Genomic DNA, 21,453 nt, shown 5'->3' on the forward strand with positions numbered 1-21,453 from the left:
GAGGAGAGTGAAAAAGTTGGCTTAAAGCTCAACATTCAGAAAACTAAGATCATGGCATCTGGTCCCATCACTTCATGGCAAATAGATGGGGAAACAGTGGAAACAGTGGCAGACTTTATTTTGGGGGCTCCAAAATCACTGCAGATGGTGATTGCAGTCATGAAATTAAAAGACGCTTACTCCTTGAAAGGAAAGTTATGACCAACCTAGATAGCATATTCAAAAGCAAAGATATCACTTTGCCAACAAATGTTCATCTAGTCAAGGCTATGGTTTTTCCATTGGTCATGTATGGATGTGAGAGTTGGACTGTGAAGAAAGCTGAGCGCCGAAGAATTGATGCTTTTGAACTGTGGTGTTGGAGAAGACTCGAGAGTCCCTTGGCTGCAAGGAGATCCAACCAGTCCACTCTGAAGGAGATCAGTCCTGGGTGTTCATTGGAAGGACTGATGCTGAAGCTGAAACTCCAATACTTTGGCCACCTCATGCAAAGAGTTGACTCATTGGAAAAGACTCTGATGCTGGGAGGGATTGGGGGCAGGAGGAGAATGAGATGACAGAGGATGAGATGGCTGGATGGCTTCACCGACTCCATGGACGTGAGTTTGAGTGAACTCCGGGAGTTGGTGATGGACAGGGAGGCCTGGCTTGCTGTGATTCATGGGGTCGCAAAGAGTCAGATGTGACTGAACTGAACTGAACTGATACAAAAAGTAGGAAAATTTATAATATTTATTTGTAGAGTTTCATTTCTTAGAAAAGGGTTCAGCTACACATACTGTGGCCTACTTTGCAGTTGTTAAAAATGATAACATGTCTGTGTACTGATATGGAAACACATTTGTGTGAAGAAAAATATATACTTTCATATGCATATAACACACATAGTATTTGAAATTACATATACATTTTGTATTCATGTGTGTATGTGTAAATATCTGTATATTTTATTTTAAAATAACATCTGAAACAACAAGGTCCTATTGTATATCACAGGGAACTATATTCAATATCCTGTGATAAACCACAATGGAAAAGAATATGAAAAATTATATCTATGTATAACTGAATCACTTTGCTGTACAGCAGAAATTAATATTATAAATGAACTACAATTCAATAAAATTTTAAAAGATGTCAAGATAAATTATTTTTATGAGAAGAGAAAAAAATCTGTAAGGTTAAACATTAAAAATGGTGTGCATGCTAATATTAGCCACTGTATGTCTGAAATATATGGCAAAAGAGATTGATCACATTTTAATTATATCCTTTTATATACAAAAGGATACTTTATATCATTTAAATGTTATCTATTCATGGTTTGCATATTTAAAATATGTTGTAATGATGATAACTGACATATAGGTATCCTTTGATGAGAACTTTACATTTCCCACTTGCCAGTCTTACTCATTAATCTAAATTTATATGAATGCAACTTTGATTCTTCTGATAGCCCAGAAGAATTTCCCTCTTAGATTCTGAACCTGATTTATCTTCACTGTCCAAACAACAGAGAAGCAAAATATTTTTCAATGAGATGTCATAACCAGGCATTAGGAATTAAAAGATGTTTCTCAACTAGTGGGCTTTTAAAATGCAGTCAAGCCCATCAGTTCATAATAGAGTAGAGAGGGATGAAAAGAACCCCTTAACAACAATTTCAGGTGGACATAGTATTGTAAAATGTAAATAAGATATTGCTTTTCTTTTTGTTCTAGTTTTCAGAGAACTCCTGCAATAAGTAGTCTAGAAAAAGGGACCAACATTCATTCTGCCTTTTTCTACTGTGGGAAAATGTTGTATATTAAAAGCAAAGTCTCACTTTATCCGGGCTTCCCAGGTGACTCAGTGGTAAAGAATCTGCTTGCCAATGCAGTAGATTCAAGAGTTCTATCCCTGGGTCAGGAAGATTCCCTGGAGGTGGAAATGGCAACCCACTCCATCATTCTTTCCTGGAGAATTCCACGGACAGAGAAGCCTGGCAGGCTACAAGTCCATGGAGTCGCAAAGAGTCAGTCAACTGAGCAAACACACACACACGCACTTTATCCAGCTTTTCTCACCTGGAAACACGGCTTTGCTAATCAGCAATATAATGTTATACACCTTTTGTAACCTCAGAGGCTTCAGCTGTAAAAACCACAGGAATCTGTGGCATTTTGAGTGGAATGAGCCTTGTAGGGAAGGGAGAGTTTGGATTATGAACCCACCTTCCAGATCTTCCGCTCATGGCCCTCAGGGTCATATTACTGATTTAATTGTGCAGATCTCTCACAAGCAGGCTTGAAAGCCTGGGAAAAGAAGAGCCCCTAAGTCCACTCCTCCCAGTTCTCTGATCAGGTCCCATTCGGATACGCCTCCTCCTGGCCCAGGGACCCGTTGGACACACCCCCTGCCTCACGTCCCGCCTTCCGTCAAGTATGCGCTGCGCAGGCGCAGTCCGGCGGTCACTCCTAGAAGCCTCCCGGCCCCACCCGGCGGCTACTTTGCTTTAGGAGTTTTAAGACGTGGAGCCTTACGTCCCACAGACTACCCGGTGACTTTGGCCTCTGGTTCTTTTTCCGTATCTCTTGTTGCAGACTGCGCGTGAGTGGCACCGTCTGAGGAGGAATCCAGCGTGGGTCGCCGCGGAGGCGACTATGCAGACTTAGCCAGAGCCCGCGAGGGACGGTGAGTGGCGGTGGGAGTGGGGTTGCGAAAGGCGCTGAAAGCGTGGACCGCCCGAGCGCCGCCGCGCGAGTCCGCGCGTCCCCTCGAGGCTGTGGACGCTTGAACAGCGGGGTTGGGGGGGCGCTGGTTTTATCCCTCTTTTAGAGTGAGTGCGATTGTGAGACTGAGAGAGGTGTGCGTTCGTTTTGTGTGACGGAGACACCGAGTGAGTGTCCTTTCTGTGAACGTGGATTACACAGAGCTCTTTGTCCCCGCCGCTGCTTCCAGGCTTCTCTCAAACATGTATGTCTCCCAAAGAATGTGAACGCTGTTGGGAAATCTGTTTTTGAGTCCTGCAAGACACCTTCCAGCAAGAAAGTACCTACCGGCTGCTGAAATCGGAATTTTAAAATCAAGAATTGTCCCTGAGGCCAGGGTTCTGAGAGAGGCCACTTTGTAGCAAGGGGCTTGAGAGTCTGTCCTGGTCGCTGCCCACCCTAAATTATAAATTCCCCCATTTCTCCTCCTGCCGTCCAGAACTTTAAATAGCCTCCAGCACACTGTGGCTGCCAAAAGTTGTATTAATAATTAAATAATGTCCAGCTGTTAAAAGGCTGTTATTGGGGGGGAAAAAAGAATTGCTCCTGAGACAGGTTCCTACCCCGATCCTTCCTCGGATTACCCTTCCTGGAAGTTCTCTGGGGCTCATTTATACATTTGAGTATGAAAGCATTTCTTGAGCTCCGATGGCAGAAACCTGCTGTGAGCCTTGATACAGATTCCACAGTCCCACTTAATTCTGGTTTTATGTATGAGATCACGGCGGGTTTAGTAGCTTTGAAGGATGGAACACAATAAATGCTCAACATTGTCTTTATTGTGGTGTCATTCACCCTTCAGATTTCTATAAATCAATGACGAAAATATAAAGTTAATGTGATGAGTGCTTCTGTTATCAAAGGGCTGCTGCTGCTAAGTCGCTTCCGTCGTGTCCGACTCTGTGCGACCCCATAGACGGCAGCCCACCAGGCTCCCCCGTCCCTGGGATTCTCCAGGCAAGAACACTGGAGTGGGTTGCCATTTTCTTCTCCAGTGCATGAAAGTGAAAAGTGAAAGTGAAGTCGCTCAGTCATGTCCGACTCTTAGCGACCCCATGGAGTGCAGCCTACCAGGCTCCTCCATCCATGGGATTTTCCAGGCAAGAGTACTGGAGTGGGGTGCCTTTGCCTTCTCCGATCGAAGGGCTAGATGGAGCTAATTTTCCAGAGTGTTCTGATCCAGGGGTCCTTTGTGTTTGGGGGCTTACAAGGGACCACAAAGTCTTTGTAATTGTCTAGAATTACTGCATATATTTGTAAAAATGCATTTTTCAAAGGTGTGCATAACCTTAAAAGATTAGACATGGGTAACTCATCTGCAATGAAAGATTTTTATACTTTTAGATGACTTTTCACAAAATTAATGATTATACAAATGGAATGGTTAAGAAAGTCACAGGACATCCATGAGTTAAAATATTACATAGATAATAAAATTCCTGTTCATAAGAATTAGTCATTACAAGAAAAAAAAATGGCTATTATCCAATGTTGAGCAATCTTAATATACTGTAGTTATAAAACAGTAGTCAAGAAAATTTGAAAGCCTCAGCTCATTTTAAAAAGAGAATTTTGTAAAAACTTGTAAGGATTGTAGACAAAATGATAGTTTAATTGGTTTTTCAGAGAAGAATGAAAGTGTTCAGCTACATTTACTGAGCATTTTCTATGTACTAACTTTTCTATCTACTTGGTATACATGTTCACATTAATTTGTGAAGGCAGTTTCCCTTTCTGTTGATGTTAAAGTGTTTATGGTGAAATGTCTCTAATTAACATCAGTGCAATACAGCTAAAGGGTATTCAGGAAGTGAATATACCTAAGTGGTATTTTAATCATGTTGAGGTTTTCATCATAGGTCTGATATTAACAAATCTTTTTAATAAGGAAAATATAGCCTCTTTCCAAAGTCATGTCTATAAATATTTTAATACTTTGAAATATCTTTATATTTTATTTATGATAATGGAATTAATACAGGTTTACTGCCAAAAAATAAGCCTGTGTTCATTTCCTTAAGGAATATATTGAGAAGAAAGCAAGGATAACCCATAATCTCCCTAGAGATAATCATTTTAACATTTTGATGTATATATATATATATTTTTTTTTAATTCCATTTTTGTGTGGCTTTGTTTTGGCAGAATAAAATTGATCAAGTAAAGGAGACAAAAGAGTCCAACTCATAGTTCAAAACAATCTAATCTAATCCAATAATGAACATTATACCCTGTATATGTAAGGAGAAGAGGGAAGGGCAGAGAATCTTGTGTGAAAAGCATTACAAACAGTTATGCCTTTTATTTATTACAAATGTTATTTGAAACAATGACCAGAGCACTGTATTACTAAGGGAGACATCTTTTCAGAGTTAATAACTTAGAAGTTTGAGCTTAATTTCTGAAAAAATAACACTAATCTCTAATTTCCAGGTGTCTTGCAAGTACAAGCAATTTTTACAAACAGTTGTTATGCTAGAAAATAAAGATAATATTTATAAATATTTATGTAAATATGTGAAGAATAAAATTGATTCTCCAGTTGTATTCTCAATTTTATCATACTATTCTTTGAACTGGTTTATGATTCTGAAAAGTTTTTCTTACTCTCTATAGCTGCTGGGGACTGAGGAAGGGCATAGTTTCTCTTTTCTTGTCTAATAATCTCTCTTTTTTAAAATAATGATTTTATAAAGCAGAAATCTATTCTCTTGTCTAATAATCTCTCTTTTTTAAAATAATGATTTTATAAAGCAGAAATCTATTTTCTCATATGTAACTCCTAAAATTTTATTAAATATTAGAATTATAAGAAAGAGGAAACTCAAGAAGCACAAGTTTTAATAAAACCAGGAAGCATCAGAATTAACTTTTTATAATGAAAGATTAAGGAATATGGAATGATTTTCTTCTTCAGTAATGATAGAAATTTTACATTAGTCATCATGATGTACAGTTTAGTGTGTATATGGATTATTTTGCCTAGTCTTCAAAATAGTTTTATGTGATTTTTTTTATCCTTACTTTGCTGATGAGGAAATCGGCATTGAAATGTTTTTCTTAATTTCAGTGGGATGCCACCTCCTAAATTATGCGTGCTTTCTTCACTGAGCAATTCTTTTAATACTGTTTTCCATCAATTACGTGGTTTAATATCATCCTTATTAAGAATAGCATGGCATAAATGTCACAAAATAGCAGACTATAATATATTTAACCTGTTTGCTTGCAGTGAGATTTTCATGTTTTTAATTATGAACCATCAAAAATTATTCTCTGATGAACATCCTTGTGTATATACTTTGTAAATTTATATAGTTATTTCCTTAAAAATTTTTTGAAAAGTGGTATTTTGTAGTAAAAAAAATCATACTTCTTTTAATTGTTTTAAATATGCCAGACCTGGAAAGTATAATATTTGAGGTAATGCAATTACTAAAAAGACATAATTACTTCCTTCAGAGTACTTATAATCTGTGAAGGAATTTAAAATCTGAATAGGAATAGGGCTTCCCTGGTGATTCAGTGGTTAAGAATCCACCTGGCAATGCAGGAGACATAGGTTCAATCCCTGGTGCAGGAAGATTCCCAACATGCCTCGGAGCAACTAAGCCCATGTGCCACAGCTACTGAGCCTGTGCTCTAGGGCGTCTCAAGCAACAGCTACTGAAGTCCATGCACCCTAGAGCCCATGCTCCACAACAAGAGAAGCCATTGCAATGAGAAGCCCGCACACCACAACTAGAGCGTAGCCCCTGCTTGCTGCAACTAGAGAAAAGCCAGTACCACAGCGAAGACTCAGCACAGTCAAAAACAAATAAATTAATTAATTAAAAAAAATTAAAACAATCTGAATAAATCTGAATAGGGATAATTATAAGGTAGTATGTGATAAAGGCCACTGGTGAGAGTTAAGTGACCTGCCTAAAGGAGACATCTGGGTGACTGTAGTGACAGTAAGAATATAAACAAGTAATACTGAGCACATGGGATCTGTATGGCAATATAAGTGGATATTTTTACTATGACCTTTATATCTTGTAGACTTCATTCTAGCATGAGATGTATAGCAAAATTATAGGTAAAATAATTCAGCAGCTGTCTGGAGGGTATCATGACAAAACTGACTGGTTCAGAAACAAAAATTCTTCTGTCAAAAAGATCTGAAATAAAGATGCATTGAGACTGTCATCAGTTTACAAAAGAGATTACTCAGGGACTGTTCCCAAGTTTTTTGTAGCCAAAATTCCAACATAACTGAGAAAAAAGTATGAAATGAGATACTAGGATCCAAAGGAAACAAAAGCCATTTAGTAAAATAATGTGAATTTAAAGAACAAAGAACTTTTGGGAGGTCTTCACCTTAAGTTAAAAAAATCCTTCAAATTCCTATGTCAGTTATTACAATGATTATGAAGTAACCTTTTTAAAAAAACAAGATCTAAGCAAAAAGATAGGGATTGCTCATGTCAAATTCTGATCATGGCAAAGATATATTTTATGTCTTCAGTAGTCTTATTTGATTGTTTCATGTATGGACTAAAAACAATTGAATATACAGTGATTCATTTCTAAAGACATCCCCACAAAAACAAACAATGCAAAACAACCAAAAATATAAGAGCTCTTGGTATGTAGACATACAAATTTCTAGACATTTCTATCTTCTGTTTTATGATTATCTGTCATTCTTTTCTCTGTATTGATTAATATGCTGCTATATTTTATAAATAGAAATATATTAGTTGACTTTTCTATTGATGTAAATGAAACACTTTCCACTTCATTAAATATTCTTCCCAATTTAACATTTAATGACTACTTTGTATTCTAGTATATTGTTGTTCTGTCATATATTTAACTAATAAGCTTTGCTGGACTTAGAATGCTGAACATTTCTTCTCCATCTCTAATATTTTGATCAACTGCAACCACTTTCAAGGCCACAAAAAGAGGTTTTAATTTGGATTACATAGCCTCTTTTCTGTCTTGAAGTTCACAATGGAAAGAGGAAGATCTGTTTAGAGCAGGACACAGCTGCCCAATCTCAGGTTCATATCAATCTGATCACAATGGTACATTGGTCAGAACATTTCTAATGACTGCAGCTGAGGGCTCTGGGAAATGAGTGAGGAATGAATTTGTCCAGAATTCTTACTTACCCAAGTTGTGTGTAATGCAAAGTGATTAGGAATCTGGAATAGAAGAGCATAAATGGTGATATTAACTGATGCCCAGTGTGGAAACTCTAAAGCACATCTGAAAGTCTTTCTCTTCTCCCAGGTCTGGGTTTTCTGGACTCGGCTTTTCTGATAGAGAAGCCCAGAGGACTGATCAGCTCTTACAGGTCTAAAACCATGGCCCATGTAAGTTAATATTTCTCTTCTTGTTGAAACATGTGTGTGTATTTTAGGTCATGTAAGCATTTTAATTAATTTTCCTGAAGTTTCCTAAGAGAAAGTTTGCTCAAATAACCTGTTTCCTAATAAATAAATAAATAACCTGTTTCCTAACTATTGTTCCAGAGAAATATGAGGTCAGATTACTTAGCACTGTCTCTGTTTGGCCCATCCGAAACTAGCGTGCATATAATTATTTCCCAGATTATTCAGTGTATTTTAAGTGCCCATTTTTCAATTAAGGGCAGTGATGGAATAATGGGGCTTAAAGTTCTTTGAAGTAAAGATTTATGCTGTGCAGGTCAGATTTGTAGTTTGGAGATAGAGACAGTTCAGTTCAGTCACTCACTCGTGTCCGACTCTTTTCGACTCCATGGACTGCAGCACACCAGGCCTCCCTGTCCATCACCATCACCAACTCCTGGATCCTGCTCAAACTCATGTCCATCGAGTCAGTGATGCCATCCAACCATCTCATCCTCTGTTGTCCCTTCTCCTCCTGCCTTCAATCTTTCCCAGTTTCAGGGTCTTTTCAAATGAGTCAGTTCTTCATATCAGGTGGCCAAAGTATTGGAGTTTCAGCTTCAGCATCAGTCCTTCCAATGAATATTCAGGACTGATTTCCTTTAGGAGATAGAGATAGTGGTTCTATTTAACTATCCATGGTAAGACTTTGATGTTTTCCACAGATGTGAGATTTCCAGGTAGATGCAGTGGAATTTATCATTGAATGACCTGAATCTTAATGTGGTATGAAATTCTTGCTTTCTGTGGATTAGGTTATGATTGGGGCTTTTAAGATGGCAGTCATGGATTTGCTAGGAAAGCCATGAGACATAAATACTAAGGCTATTTTGTTGTTGAATGAGACATGCTATGTTTGTGTAACATCTGTATAATTGACCAGCCTTCTTCAGTATCATTTAAGTCAAATGAGTTATCTTTTACTGCATAATTAATTACTCTGAAATTAATTAATTTAATTAATTACTCTGTATCTTAAAGCAGCAAACATTTATCTCACAGTTTCAGTCAGTCAAATATTTGGATGTGGCTTAGCTTGACTCTTCTGCTCTGGGTCTCTTATAGGGTTATCAATGTGTTGGTCAGGTTTGCAGTCATTTTAAAGCCCAACTTTTGAGTGGATCTGCATCCAGGCTCACTGATATGGTTGTTGACTTGATGAAGTTCTCATGGCTGTTGGATTGAGGGCCTCACTTCCTCAGTAGCTGTTGACTGGCAGCTGTCCTTGGTTTATTGTTATGTGGGCCTCTCCTTAGAGCAGCTCACAACATGGTAGCTGGCTTCCACAGAGTGAGCAAGTGAGACTGCAAGAGAGAATAAGCAGTGTGGAATTCATGGTTTTTTATAAGCCAACATTGAACATGACATTCCATCACTTTTCTCTATTCTATTCTGTCAGAAATAATTCTTTCACTGGGTTCAGCCCACATTCAAAGGGAGAGGATTACATGAGGACATAAATTCCAGGAAATGGAGATTATTGGTAATCAATAAAGTTACCTGCCACACTCAGAATAAGGAAAACATTTAGTGAGAAATGGTAGATAACAGCAACAATGCATATCATTATATGTAGTTGGTGAAAACAGGACCTTAGAATTGTGGAAAACTTTCCGAATGTTGAGTATCTAATTGTGTAAATGATTAAATATGATTTACTTATAAAATACAATGTCATATACCAAAATAATACATGGATTTATTGAACAAAACAAAAATGCTTATGGCAATATCTGACATAATGAAGGACTTAATGCTTATTTCAAATCCTGAAAGATGATGCTTTTAAAGTGCTGCACTCAATATGCCAGCAAATCTGGAAATCTCAGCAGTGGCCATAGGACTGGAAAAGGTCAGTTTTCATTCCAATCCCAAAGAAGGGCAACGCCAATGAATGTTCAAAATACCGCAGAATTGCACTCGTTTCACATGCTAGCAAAGTAATGCTCAAAATCCTCCAAGCTAGGCGTCAATGATATGTGAACCGAAAACTTCCAGATATACAGGAAAAGGCAGAGGAACCAAAGATCAAATTGCCATCCATTGGATCATAGCAAAAGCTAGAGAGTCTAGAAAAACATCTACGTCTTCTTCATTGACTACGCTAAAGATTTTGTATGCTGCTAAGTCACTTCAGTCATGTCCAACTCTGTGCGACCCCATAGACGCCAGCCCACCAGGCTCCCCCGTCCCTAGGAGTATAAATCACAATAAACTGCAAAATTCTTAAAGAGATGGAAATCTCAGACCACCTTACCTGCCTCCTGCAAAACCTGTATGCAGGTCAAGAAGCAACAACAGTTAGAACCAGACACGGAACAATGGACTGCTTCAAAATTGGGAAAGGAGTATGACAAGACTGTATATTGTCACCCTGCTTACTTAACTTATATGCAGAGTACATCATGCGAAACGCCAGGCTAGGTGAAGCACAAGATGGAATCAAGATTGCCAGGAGAAATACCCGTAACTTCAGATATGCAGATTACACCACCCTTATGCCAGAAAGTGAAGAAGAAATAAAGAGCCTCTTGATGAAGGGGAAAGAGGAGAGTGAAAAAGCTGGCTTAAAACTCAGCATTAAAAAAAAAAGATTATGGCATCCAGTGCCTTCACTTGATGGCAAATAGATGGAAGAGCAAGGGAAGCAGTGACAGACTTTATTTTCATGGGCTGCAAAATCACTGTAGATGGTGACAATAGTCAAGAAATTAAAAGACACTTGCTCTTTGGAAGAAAAGCAATGACAAACCTACACAGCATATTAAAAAGCAGGGACATTACTTTGCTGACAAATGTCCATCTAATCAAAGCTGTGGTTTTTCCAGTAGTCATGTGTGGATGTGTGAGCTGGACAATAAAAAAGGCTGAGTGACAAAGAATTGATAACCTTCAAACTGTGGTGCTGTTGAAGACTCTTGAGAGTCCCTTGGGCTGCAAGGAGATCAAACCAGTCAATCCTAAAGGAAATCAACCCTGAATATTAATTGAAAGGACTGATGCTGAAGCTGAAGCTCCAATACTTTGGCTACCTGATGTGAAGAGCTGACTCATTGGAAAAGACCCTGATGCTGGGAAAGACTGAAGGCAGAAGGAGAAGGGGGTGACAGAGGATGAGATAGTTGGATGGCATCACTGACTCGATGGACATGAGTTTGAGCAAACTCCGGGAGATGGTGAAGGACAGAGAAGCCTGGCGTGCTGCAGTCCCTGGGATCACAAAGAGTTGGACGTGACTGGGTGTCTGAACAAGAACACTTGAAGGAAATCTTTAATTTTACCCAGTTTTCTAAAATTTGAAGAAATATTTATTGAGAATTTTTGAGGCAGATACTATTTGAACATTATTCTTGTGTAGGCTTTTTAGTTTAGGAGGGAAACATTATTATTTTGTCCATTTCCAAATGGTTCAGATATTTAGAAGTATCCAGAGTATGGAAGACATTCGACCTGTGTCAGCAGGCTTCTTAAAAAATATGTATACATTGTGCTTCAGTCTCCTTCCATATTCTAGATTGCCAGTCTACATGCTTTCATTTTCTCTTTTCCTGCAGAGAAGTCCATCAATTCCTCTGCTTCTACTTTCAACGTATTTTCTTTAATTTCTTCAGTGACACATGTATTTATGGTTTCAGGGATCGTTGACATTCAGTGATGTGGCCATAGGATTCTCTCAGCAGGAGTGGGAATGCCTGGACCCTGTTCAGAAGACTTTGTACCGGGATGTGATGATGGAGAACTATGGTAACTTGGTCTCATTGGGTATGTTCATCAGCCTCAAATAATTTACGTTAATTTAGGTTAATTTAGAATCTGCTCTATAGGCTATGTATTTTTTCCACTGTGATTTGCAGGGCTGCCTTTCAAGAAACTAACTAAATTTGTTTTTCCTCTTCCCCAAAAAGTGGCTGAGCTTTGTCAGGTTAGAAATGGCAGCACCATTAAATACCTTAATCTTCTCTATCCTTCAGTCATACTTATATCTCCATGTGTTCTGTTTTTGTATTTGCATCTCTTCCATAATGACCAAGCAGCTAAATTAGAAATTTGCGGCATATATTGTACAACATGGTCAAAGGATCAAAGTTTTTTTGTTAATTTGTGTTCCAAATTGCTCTAATACTTCATTTTATGATTTGAAACAGTTTTAGGGATATTAGCTTATCACAGGGCCCTGAATTGCTCTCAGAGCCTCCATAGTTTGTATGATAATGGGTTGGATAATTGGAATTTATTTAAAATTGTACCAAATGCAGTTCATTTCCTAAAACAAAAGTCTTCATCTGATTTGTTGTTGAAAGTTGTGATTGGTGAAAATTACATTCAGAATGGAACGAATATCTTATAGCTGTCCTTTCTTGTGTCCTCTAGTGATACTAGAGCATAAGAATAAAGTTAATAGTTAACATTTTGATTACTGTGCAGTAAGCATTATTCTAGGTACATTATGTGATTTAACTTACTAAAATAACTTGAGTATTAACTGATTTAATTCCCCCAACAGTACTATTATCCCCATTTTATAAAGGAGAATACTGAGGTGCAGTGGGTTTAAATGAATTGTTCAAGGTTATGCCAAAGGCAGGAATTGATTCCAGGCTTCAGAGTTATCTTTTTAACCACATTATGCTTGATCTCTAGAGTTAGAAGACATAAAAGTTTGAATTTTAAACACACCAAAACAAAAACTTTACCTTACCAACTAATCTCTTGTTCTTTAACTCTCTCTTCTCTAAAATAGTCAATATCATTATGATCTTTTATAATCGTAATTATAATTTTAATCTTGACTAGTCGCAATTTATTTCTCCATCCTGTGGCATTCTTTTTTCTTTAAAGCAGGCCATTCCATTTCTAAGCCAAATGTAATTACCTTACTGGAGCAAGGAAAAGAGCCCTGGTTAGTTGTGAGAGAAGAAACAAGAAGCTGGTGTACAGGTAAGAGCCAGTCAGGCAGAAGTCATTTGTGTAAGTGGTAGCCCAGGCGTCATGTACTTGGTAAACATATCCCTGAAACATTAGTTGAAAGCTCCCTTCTCAGTGATGTGTGCTAATAAGTAATGTGTGCTAAGTTGCTTCAGTCATGTCCAACTCTTTGCAACCCTGTGAACTGTAGCTCACCAGAATCCTCTGTCCATGGCATTTCCGAGCCAAGATTACTGGAGTGGGTTAGCATATCCTTGTCCAGGGGATCTTCCTGACCCAGGGATCAAACCTGAGTCTCCTGCATTGCAGGTGGATTCTTTACCAACTGAGCCACCAGGGAAGCCCAGTAACTACATGTTTAACAATCTTAGAAAGTTTACATTGCTCCATTCCACTTACTCCATATCCTTTTCAACACTTGATCTTGTAGTCCCTTAAATTCTAGATACTATAGTTGGTATGTAGTAGTATCTTAGTGGTTTTAATTTACATTTCCATGATGACTAATCATCTTGAGTTTCTTTCATTTACTGATCATTCATATTTTTAGGAATATTTGTTCAAATCTTTACCCATTTGAAATCATTATTTTCTTACACTTGAGGGGTAACTGTTCTTTATTTTGCAACAGAAGGAAGTTGTTTTGGAACATTAAAAACATTTTCCCCATAATTTGTCTTACCTATTTTATTAATATCTTAGAAGGAGTTTTAAAACTTTTATATATTCCAATTTATCAAATTCCTCCTTTATGATTTTTTTTTGGGTATACTATAAAAGAAATCTTTGTCTGCCCCAAGGTGGCAAAGTTTTGTCCCTATTTTTTCTTGACCTTTTTTAAGTTTTGCTTTTACATTTAGTTCTGTATTCATTTTGAGTTAATTTTGTATTACAGTGTGAGTAGGGTTCAGGACTAATGGTTTTCCTATGGATAGTTATTCTAGCACCATTCTTTTTTTTTTTATTTCTCATGTGTTCCCCATCCTGAACCCTCCTCCCTCCTCCCTCCCCATACCATCCCTCTGGGTCGTCCCAGTGCACCAGCCCCGAGCATCCAGCATCGTGCATTGAACCTGGACTGGCATCTCGTTTCATACATGACATTTCACATGTTTCAATGCCATTCTCCCAAATCTTCCCACCCTCTCCCTCTCCCACAGAGTCCATAAGCCTCTTCTATACATCAGTGTCTCTTTTGCTGTCTCGTATACAGGGTTATCGTTACCATCTTTCTAAATTCCATATATATGCGTTAGTATACTGTATTGGTGTTTTTCCTTCTGGCTTACTTCACTCTGTATAATAGGCTCCAGTTTCATCCACCTCATTAGAACTGATTCAAATGTATTCTTTTTAATGGCTGAGTAATACTCCATTGTGTATATGTACCATAGCTTTCTTATCCATTTGTCTCCTGATGGACATCTGGGTTGCTTCCATGTCCTGGCTATTATAAACAGTGCTGCGATGAACATTGGGGTACACGTGTCTCTTTCCCTTCTGGTTTCCTCAGTGTGTATGCCCAGCAGTGGGATTGCTGGATCATAAGGCAGTTCTATTTCCAGTTTTTTAAGGAATCTCCACACTGTTCTCCATAGTGGCTGTACTAGTTTGCATTCCCACCAATAGTGTAAGAGGGTTCCCTTTTCTCCACACCCTCTCCAGCATTTATTGCTTGTGGACTTTTGGATCGCAGCCATTCTGACTGGCGTGAAATGGTACCTTATAGTGGTTTTGATTTGCATTTCTCTGAATGAGTGATGTTGAGCATCTTTTCATGTGTTTGTTAGCCATCTGTATGTCTTCTTTGGAGAAATGTCTATTTAGTTCTTTGGCCCATTTTTTGATTGGGTCATTTATTTTTCTGGAGTTGAGCTGTAGGAGTTGCTTGTATATTTTTGAGATTAGTTGTTTGTTAGTTGCTTCATTTGCTATTATTTTCTCCCATTCTGAAGGCTCCCATTTTTTAAAAAAGGAATTTCCTTTACCCTTTGGATTGCTTTGGCACCCCGTTGGGTTATATGTATGTGTGTCTATTTCTGGTCTCTATTGTGTTCTTCATGTTGGCATAGAAAGTGAGAATCTTGAGGTAGATTTTTTCATTTGTGACCTTTGTTAAATTGAGGTAGTTTTCTTTTGTTCCTAGTTTGCTGCTTTCTTTTTTGTTGTTGTTTGTTTTTGCTATGAATGGGTATTCAATTTTGTCAAATGCTTTATCTGAGTCTATTAAAATTTTTTTTCAAAACTTGACATTTCTTGTGTCCCCTCGTAATCCTTCCTCCTCTGTCTCCTTCCAGCTTCCCTAGGTAAGCACTGATCTACTTTCTACTTTCTATCACAATTGAGTTGATTCCATTTTCTGTAGTTTTATATAAACATGATAGTGTGAAGTTTTTCATCTTCCTTTAGTCAGCGTAATTATGTTGAAGTTCATCATGTTATTATTTGTATTTTACTGTTTATTGCTCAGTACTATACCAGTATTTGATTATACCACAGTTGTTTCTTCATTATTTGTTGATGGACATTTTTGGGTTTTAGCAATGACAAATTAAGATGCTGTAGATATTTGTTTACAAGTTTTTGAACGGACATATGCTTTCATTTCTTTAGGCTAAATACTGATCAGTTGAATGCCTGGATTATATGGGACATGTATGATTAAATGTGTAAGACTTAAAATTCATTTATTTTTGGCCATGCTGGGTCCTCGTTGAGGCTCAAGGGCTTTCTCTAGTTGCAGTAAGTGGGGGCTACTCTCTGGTTGCAGTGCGTGGCTTCTCATTGTAGCGGCTTCTCTCGTTGCAGAGCGTGGGCTCTAGGGTGGGGGTTTCAGTAGTTGTGGCTCACAGGCTTAGTTGCCTGGTGGCATGTGCAATCTTCCTGGATCAGGGATCGTACCTGCATCCCCTGCATTGGCGGGTGGATTCTTAACCACTGGATCACCAAGGAAGTCCAAGATTTTAAATTTAGATAAATAAGATTATAAATTTAAATTTGTAAGAAACTTTTATAGAGTTTTTATACCATTTCACATCTCCACCAGCTCTAAGAGAAAGGTGGATCCTCCATATCTTATGAACAATTGGTATGATAAGTCTTTTTAATTTTGGCCTTTCAAATAAGTATATAGTGGCATTTTGTTGTGGCTTAAATCTTATTCTCTGTAATGGCTAATGATACTGAGTATCTTCTTTACTGTTTCTTTGGTGCAGTATCTTTTAAAATCTTTTCTATTTTCTTATTGAACTTGTAAGTTACTTTTCATAGTCTACATTAAAATATAGCTTTTTTTAATATTCTCTTTTTTATTGTGATTTTTCCTTTCATTCTTGTAGCAATATGTTTTAGAGAACAGAAGTTTTTAACTTTCACAAAATTGAGTTTACCTGTGTATCTTTATGAATCATGACTTTTGGTGTATCTAAGAATTCCCTTTGCTGTCCAAGGGACTCTTAAGAGTCTTCGTCAACACCACAGTTCAAAAGCATCAATTCTTCGGCACTCAGGCTTTCTTTATAGTCCAACTCTCACATCCATACACGACTACTGGAAAAACCATACCTTTGACTAGACTGATCTTTGTTGGCAAAGTAATGTCTCTGCTTTTTAATATACTGTCTAGGTTGGCCATAACTTTTCTTCCGAGGAGCAAGCGTCTTTTAATTTCATGGCTGCAGTCACCATCTGCAGTGATTTTGGAGCCCAAAAAAATAAAGTCTGACACTGTTTCCACTGTTTCCCCATCTATTTCCCATGAAGTGATGGGGCCAGATGCCATGATCTTAGTTTTCTGAATGTTGAGTTTTAAGCCAACTTTTTACTCTCCTCTTTCACTTTCATCAAGAGGCTTTTTAGTTTCTCTTTGCTTTCTGCCATAAGGGTGGTGTCATCTGTATATCTGAGGTTATTGTTATTTCTCCCGGCAGTCTTGATTCCAGCTTGTGCTTCATCCAGTCCAGCATTATATCCAGACGTACTCTGCATATAAGTTAAATAAGCAGGGTGACAATATACAGCCTTGACGTACTCCTTTCCTGATTTGGAACCAGTCTGTTGTTCCATGTCCAGTTCTAACTGTTGCTTCTAGACCTGCATACAGATTTCTCAGGAGGCAGGTCAGGTGGTCTGGTATTCCAACCAGTCCATCCTAAAGGAAATTGGTCCTGAATATTCATTGGAAGGACTGATGCTGAAGCTAAAACTCTGATACTTTGGCCACCTGATGCAAAGAACTGACTCATTTGCAAAGACCCTGAAGCTGGGAAGGATTGAAGGCGGGAGGAGAAGGGGACAACAGAGGATGAGATGGTTGGTTGGCATCACTGATTCAATGGACATGAGTTTGAGTAAACTCTGGGAGTTGGTGATGGACAGGGAGGCTTGGCATGCTACGGTCCATGGGATCACAAAGAGTCAGATATGACTGAGTGACTGAACTGAACTGAACTGAACTGAAGAATTCTTTGCCTAGCCCAAGGTCAAACATTTTTTCCTGTTTTCTTCTAGAAGTTGCACAGTTTTATGTTTAACGTTCAGGTCTGTGATCCATTTTTTATTTCATTTTTACTTATGAAAGTCTGGATTCTTTTTTTATTTTTCAGCATATGGCTATCCCAATTGTTCCTGCATCATTTCTTTCTTCACTATTGCCTTTGAAATGATGAAAGTAAAATTTTCACATATATATGGATCTATTTCTGATAATCTGTTCCATTGGTTATATGTCAATTTGATGTGTCTTACTGATTACTGTATCTTCATAAGTCTTATAATTAAGTAGTGTTATTTAGTCCTTGTATTACAGTCTTTTCAAAGTTTAACTATTCAAGATCCTTTGCATTTCCTTATAAATTTTAGGATCAGCTTGTCAGTTTCATCATAGACAACAAAAATGTCTGCTAGGACTTTTTAATGAAATTACATTAAATCTATAAATCAATTCAGCAGTAATTATTGACATCTTAATAATACCAAGTTTTACATCCCATGAACATGATATATGTCTTCATTTATTTATTTATTTATATTTCTCAGCTGTGTTTTGTAGTTTATAGTGTACAGGTCTTCAGTTCAGTTCAGTCACTCAATCATGTCAGACTCTTTGCGACCCCATGAATCGCAGCATGCCAGGCCTCCCTGTCCATCACCAACTCCCGGAGTTCACCCAAACTCATGCCCATCGAGTCGGTGATGCCATCCAGCCATCTCATCCTCTGTCGTCCCCGTCTCTTCCTGCCCCCAATCCCTCCCAGCATCAGAGTCTTTTCCAATGAATCACCTCTTCGCATGAGGTAGCCAAAGTACTGGAGTTTCAGCTTTAGCATCAGTCCTTCCAAAGAAATCCCAGGACCAATCTCCTTTAGAATGGACTGGTTGGATCTCCTTGCAGTCCAGGGGACTCTCAAGAGTCTTCTCCAACACCACAGTTCAAAAGCATCAATTCTTCGGTGCTCAGCTTTCTTCACAGTCCAACTCTTACATCCATACATGACCACTGGAAAAACCATAGCCTTGACTAGACGAACCTTTGTTGGCAAAGTAATGTCTCTGCTTTTCAGTATGCTATCTAGTTTGGTCATAACTTTCCTTCCAAGGAGTAAGCATCTTACACATCTTTTTTGAGATATATCCCTCATGATATCCTAGTTTTGATACTACTTTAAAGTTTTTAAAATTTGAATTCCTGAGTGTTCTCTCATATTTATTGTACATATTGGTTGTATATGCTTCAGGCTTGCTAAACTCAGTTATTGTCTTCTAGTAGCTGTTTCGTAGATTACATTTGACTTTCTACATGTATGATTAAGTAATCTTGATTAATGACATTTTTGTTTCTTAGCTTTTCTCCTGCATGCCTTTATTTATTTTCTTGACTTATTGCACTGCCTGGAACTTCTAGTCCAGTGTTGAATAGAAGTACTGAGGGCATAACTTTTTTTTTGGGGGGGGGGGGCATAACTTTTTATTGTTCCTGATCATATGTGGTAGGCATAATTCTCTCACCATTGGATATGATGTTAGCTGTGGGTTTTTGGCAGGCGATCTTTATTAGGATAAGTTCTTTCTTTCTAGTTTGCTGTAATTTTTTTTTAGATTTTATTTAATATGAACTGTTTTTTAAAGTCTTTATTGAATTTGTTACAATATTGTTTCTGTTATTTATGTTACGGTTTTTTGGCTGCAAAACATGTGGGATCTTAGCTTCCCAACCAGGAGTTGAACCCACACCCCCTGCATTGGAAGGCAAATTCTTAACCATTGGATCACCAAGAAAGTCCCTGCTGTGAGTTTTTCTGAGGGACAGATATGACTTTTATTAAATGCTTTAAAAAAATTTTTTTTAGACATGATCCATATGGGTTTTATGGTTAATTATATTGATGGAATTTTCAAATATTAAACCAGTCTTGTATTCCTGAGATTGATCATTGATATGGTCTGAATGTTTCTATACCCCAGTATGCACATATTGAAATCCTCACTCCCAAAGATAATGCCATTTGGAGGAAAAGCCCTTGGGATTTGATTAGGGCAAGAAGGTAGAGCCCTTGTGAGTAGAATTAGTGTTCTTATTAAGAGTTCCCACAAAGATTCCTAACCCCTTACACTGTATGAGAATGCATTGAGAGCGTACTGGCTATGAACTAGGAAGAAGGCCTTTCCCAGAATATGATCATACTGGTCCCTTGATCTTGGACTTCTCAGCCTTTGGAGCTGTAAGAAGTAAATTTCTGTGTTTATGAGCTACCCACAGTATTTTTTGTTACAGTAGCCCAAATGGACTAAGACAGGCATAATGTATTATCTTTTTTATATGTTGATCAATTAAGATAGTGTTTAGTATTTTGCATATATATTTACGAAGACTTCCCAAGATGGCTCAGTGATTATCCACTGATTATCCACCTGCCAAGCAGGTTCTATCCCTTGGTTGAGAAGATTCCCTGGGGAGGGAAATGGCAACCCACTCCATTATTCTTCCCGGGTAATTCCATGGACAGAGGAGCCTGGCAGGCTACAGTCCATAGGATCACAGAGCTGGACATGACTGTTCGACTAAGCATATACACAAATATGTTTACAAGATTTTATACTGTGTAATTTTCACTTCTTACAATGTTTTTCTCCTGTTTGGTATCACAGTAACTAGCTACATAGAGTGATTCACTCCTATGTTTGTTTAGAATTGGTAGTACCTCTTCACTAAGTATTTGAAACAGTTCACCAGTGAAATCACTTGTGCTTGTAATTTTCTTCGGGGAGAGGTTTTCAAATTGTTTGTAGGTATAGTGTTGCCACACTGATTTATATCCTCATGCACATGTCATTGTTGGTAAGGGTGAATGTTGTACTGATCCACACCCAGATGGGCGTCCCTGATAGCTCAATTGGTAAAGAATCTGCTTGCAATGTAGGAGATCCGGGTTTGATCCCTGGGTAGGAAGGATCTCCTGGAGAAGGGAAAGGCTACCCACTCCAGTATTCTGGCCTGGAGAATTCCATGGGGTGTATATAGTCCATGTGGTTGCAATGAGTCAGACACAACTGAGTGCCTTTCACTTTCACATACCCAAATACCAAATTAAGAAATCTTTTCTGGCTATTTTTGTCCCAGCATTCCCCCCTTGCTTTCTAGTTTGGCAGTGCTCCCTCTTTGGCAGTGCTCCCTCTTATTGTTCTTATAGCCAGAAATATTGTGGAGTTTATTTTGGAAGTTTTGTAGGCCATGCTTACCCCACAATAACTGGGACCTGCCCTTGAAACACGGACATGAGAGTGAGTTAGGCAAGAAACTCAGCTCAGTCTCGGCTGCTTTGTAAAGTCTGACTCCGTTCCAAAGCCCTCCTGATTCATTTACAGCCTTAATGTTTTTGTGTTTTGTCAAGTGTTAATTGTTGAAATCAGTCAGAAAGGGGGCAGGCCACAGGAACTTCATGATGCCATACTGGTACTAGAACTTCTTCAGTTAGAATTATTTAATGATGAGAAACAATTTTTTTCTCTTGTATCATTGCTGATTCATTGCTTTTTATTGCATGGTTTTTACCTGTCACAATCATTTTTATGCCACTATTTTTTAAATTTTTTGGCCAGGTTAAACTTTCTAAGCCTTTGAATTCTTCCTTTTTGGCATAAGAGCCTAAATTTTCCCTTTGTTCAGCTATGCTGTATCCATTTTTTTAGATCTAGATATTGAGAAATTACAATACAGGTGTTAAAATATGTTTATTACTTTTTTTTTCTGGCAGCTTTTTTTCTGTTTCTTCTGTAGCATCTGATTGGTTTAGGCTTTCTCTTCTGTGGTCAGTTTTGATAAATTTTCCTAGAAAGTAATCCATACTTTCAAA

General features: G+C 38.0%; 1 protein-coding gene across 8 annotated transcripts in view; it reads left to right on the forward strand.

Moving 5' to 3' along the window:
- The first annotated feature begins 2,489 nt into the window (after positions 1–2,489).
- The window catches only part of LOC147353752 (zinc finger protein 607-like), a 47,361-nt gene continuing 28,397 nt past the window's right edge, over positions 2,490–21,453 (forward strand). For 5 of the 8 annotated variants that reach the window (XR_015145822.1, XR_015145821.1, XM_086352123.1 and 2 more), the window contains exons 1-4: positions 2,490–2,676; positions 8,037–8,119; positions 11,812–11,938; positions 13,016–13,114. Coding sequence is in view for 5 of the 8 variants with exons in the window: in XM_086352123.1 (XP_086208249.1) it covers positions 8,111–8,119; positions 11,812–11,938; positions 13,016–13,114 (235 nt within the window). In the remaining 3 variants the exon portion in view is untranslated. The remainder of the gene's footprint in view (positions 2,677–8,036; positions 8,120–11,811; positions 11,939–13,015; positions 13,115–21,453) is intronic. The other 3 variants (XR_015145824.1, XM_086352121.1, XM_086352122.1) reach the window with 2 other exon arrangements.

Source organism: Bos grunniens, chromosome 18 (assembly GCF_055505025.1).
Source record: "Bos grunniens cultivar Pamir isolate PY7600 chromosome 18, Bosgru_T2T1.0, whole genome shotgun sequence".
Classification (NCBI taxonomy): Eukaryota; Metazoa; Chordata; class Mammalia; order Artiodactyla; family Bovidae; genus Bos; species Bos grunniens.